General features: G+C 37.8%; 1 protein-coding gene across 1 annotated transcript in view; it reads left to right on the top strand.

The window, feature by feature from the left end:
- Positions 1–2,065: 2,065 nt before the first annotated feature.
- Positions 2,066–2,824, top strand: part of LOC109481535 (zinc phosphodiesterase ELAC protein 2-like) — an 18,768-nt gene continuing 18,009 nt past the window's right edge. Inside the window, exon 1 of the mRNA XM_019784118.1 lies at positions 2,066–2,489. Coding sequence (XP_019639677.1) covers positions 2,304–2,489 — 186 coding nt within the window. The 5' untranslated portion in view covers positions 2,066–2,303. The remainder of the gene's footprint in view (positions 2,490–2,824) is intronic.

Genomic DNA, 2,824 nt, shown 5'->3' with positions numbered 1-2,824 from the left:
TCACCTCGTGAAGGGCTTCTTGTCACACATATATATATATATATATAACATAAGTTATATAATGTTTCTTTTCTTATACTTTGACAAAGTAAAAGCGTCGACGCAAACGCAAGCTAAAGGTTGTGTTGTTCTCGATGACGGTGTAAGAAACTACTAACTTCGTCAAGTCTTTTTGTTTCATTCCAGAACCCCTCAAATGACTCCCCTGTCGTTAAAAAAAAATCGACATCCCTTTGCGAGCCGGCGCCATTCTTCATTTTCCATTGAGGAGAAGACGAAAATTTGGCGCTTTGACCGCCTTTTTCAACCAGTGGTACAGCAGATTAGGCTATGAAAGGATATACTGTTTTGCCTAAATTTGAAAATATACAAGATAGTAGGCTTATAGCTATAGTTATAATTTGCCCAACAAAATCCATACATCTTAACGTAATTCTAGTAGGATGAACTAGAGGAGGAGCTAGATTATGATCTCATCTCTAGTAATGATAGCAATGATGAGAAAAATTGAACATATATGCATTATATTATATTATCAAGATATATGGTGACGTTAACGATGCACAAATTTCATTTTCACCATTTCATATTGGTTATGACGCTTTTTCTACTTTATTTTTGGCAGATTATCGCCGCAGTTATGATTTTTTTTTATTTATTCAGAATTGTAACAAGACAATACAAAGTGTGCACTAGGCAGCAAGTATGCTGATACCGTGCACAACTAACACATACCTGGACATATGAGGTAAAAAACAACAGTAAATAGTTAGAACAAGATATATACACAAATAACATTATCTAATAATTATGCAGTTATGATGCACTCAATGCATTTTAGGTAAATCGAATAAAACTTAAGTATTCGTTTCTCTGAAAATCAACCACAACCATAAGGAGGTGTCCTACATTCACACGCACTCTAACTTCACACGGATCTAATTATGCATATACAATGTATGTCGTGTTTATTGCCACTTCTTTGCTATTCAAAAGGTAAACAAATATAGTCAATGCATACAGCTGTTATTTTCATGCAAAGTATAGTGCTAGCTGATTATCAATCGTTGCCAAGAAACAGAATTTCACCAATAATAATGATGGCACTGAAAAAAGGGTACTCCGTATATGTACTTTTTAGAGTTTGAGTTTTAGAGTTTGAATGGAATTATGATATGGAAAAAAATGAGGTTAGGACATGTCTTCATTTTTTCTTCATAAAGGGTTGAATGAAATTCTTATATGAGCATGTTATCTCGTCTTTTTTCCATATAATGTTTACATGGAGTGCTTATAATATATGAAAAAATGAGACAAGGACATGTTATCTCATTTATTCTCCACATAGGGTTTAAATTTGAATGGAATTCGTATATGGAAAAAATTAAATAATGTTTTCTCATTTATTTTCCATATAGGGTTTGAATTAAATTCTTATATGGAAAAACGAGGTAACTATTAGAGAAAGAGCTACATGTATCACGACTTTTTCAATTATATCAAGTTTTCCAGTGAAAATAAATTTACGTACTCAATAAATGAGATAAAAAGCTATGTCTAGTTATTCATATCTCACACCATAAACGTATTTCACAATACCCAAGTGTCCCTCCCTACGTGACCTGTAAAGTATACAATAAAGTAGTTTACAGCCGGTTACAACTTCTCAATTAAGTCCACATGTGACGTTACATTTTTACCCTTTTTTAAGCACTATAGTTCACATAAAAATGGTCGATTTGATATTTTTATTATAATTAGGCGCCACCAGGAGAGCCCATGTACTCGTACCATGGGAGGGCCACCTTCATTCAAATGTACACATCTTTTTTGGAACATCACCTTTTTTGCGTGCCCTTTATTCCACAGTTCATGGGCTTATATAGGGTGAGGGACTGTCAGAAGCGCGAAAGTTGGTACATTTATTCATCTTACCGAATTTTCGGTGAACGTTTTGGACTTGTTGCAATACTTATCAATGTTGATAGGTGACGCTGTGAGACCGTCTGTTGTCGCGTTTCGCATAACACACAGTTATATAGTAGTTACGTTTAAAACCCGGCAGTGATTTTTTCCCGCATTTTGCTTGAAACTATGAATTTTCAAACGTTCCATTTACAAGTATCAGGAAAGTGAGATAGTGCGTCGTATTTTAGTATATTATCCCCTAAAATGTCTTGGGTACCCTGGGCTCAAGAGCGGCACATGTAACCTATGACCTTCTGGAGCTTCATGCTGCAACAGTACGAAATCTCGCACGTTTCCCAGGGTTTGTTATCAAAAATTGCGTCAAGAAACCCTTCATGTTGCAGTCTTTACTCCCCTGTCGTCAGTTTCCAGCTAGTTTGAGTATTTGTCGTGCCCAGACGAGGTGTTTGTGGCGGCGGTTCTGTGTTTTCTCCGGTCGGCGTGGTAGTGAAGGTGGGGAGGGGGGCGGCAGACGACAGCCCAGACTGGCAGTGTTTCCTCCGGGTGGAAGACATCTACAAGTGAGTACACAGTAACTACTTAAAAAAAAAATATCACAAATTTCATCACAAATTATTCTGCGAGATATAAAGAAGCTGTATGATATACTAGTAGGACTAGAGACTGTCAAATTACACCCGCAGCTAAAATTATGAATAAATGCTGTGACAGTCCTAGCCGTGGACGACTCTGTAACCCTTTTTGCATGATAATGCCGGTGACAGAGTCGTGGAAAGCACCATAGGCCAAAACCAACCTTTGCCGTGCCGGGCCTCATGCAACGTGCCGGCCCCGGTTTTTTGGTGTCGCCGGCTTCCCGACGCACTCACCTGCCGGGCCGGGGGGATAAGACCCT

Source organism: Branchiostoma belcheri, unplaced genomic scaffold (assembly GCF_001625305.1).
Source record: "Branchiostoma belcheri isolate BF01 breed outbred unplaced genomic scaffold, Haploidv18h27 scaffold56, whole genome shotgun sequence".
In the NCBI taxonomy this organism is placed as follows: domain Eukaryota; kingdom Metazoa; phylum Chordata; class Leptocardii; order Amphioxiformes; family Branchiostomatidae; genus Branchiostoma; species Branchiostoma belcheri.
The sequence above is the reverse complement of the archived record's forward strand: the minus strand, read 5'-3'. Positions and strand labels throughout refer to the sequence as shown.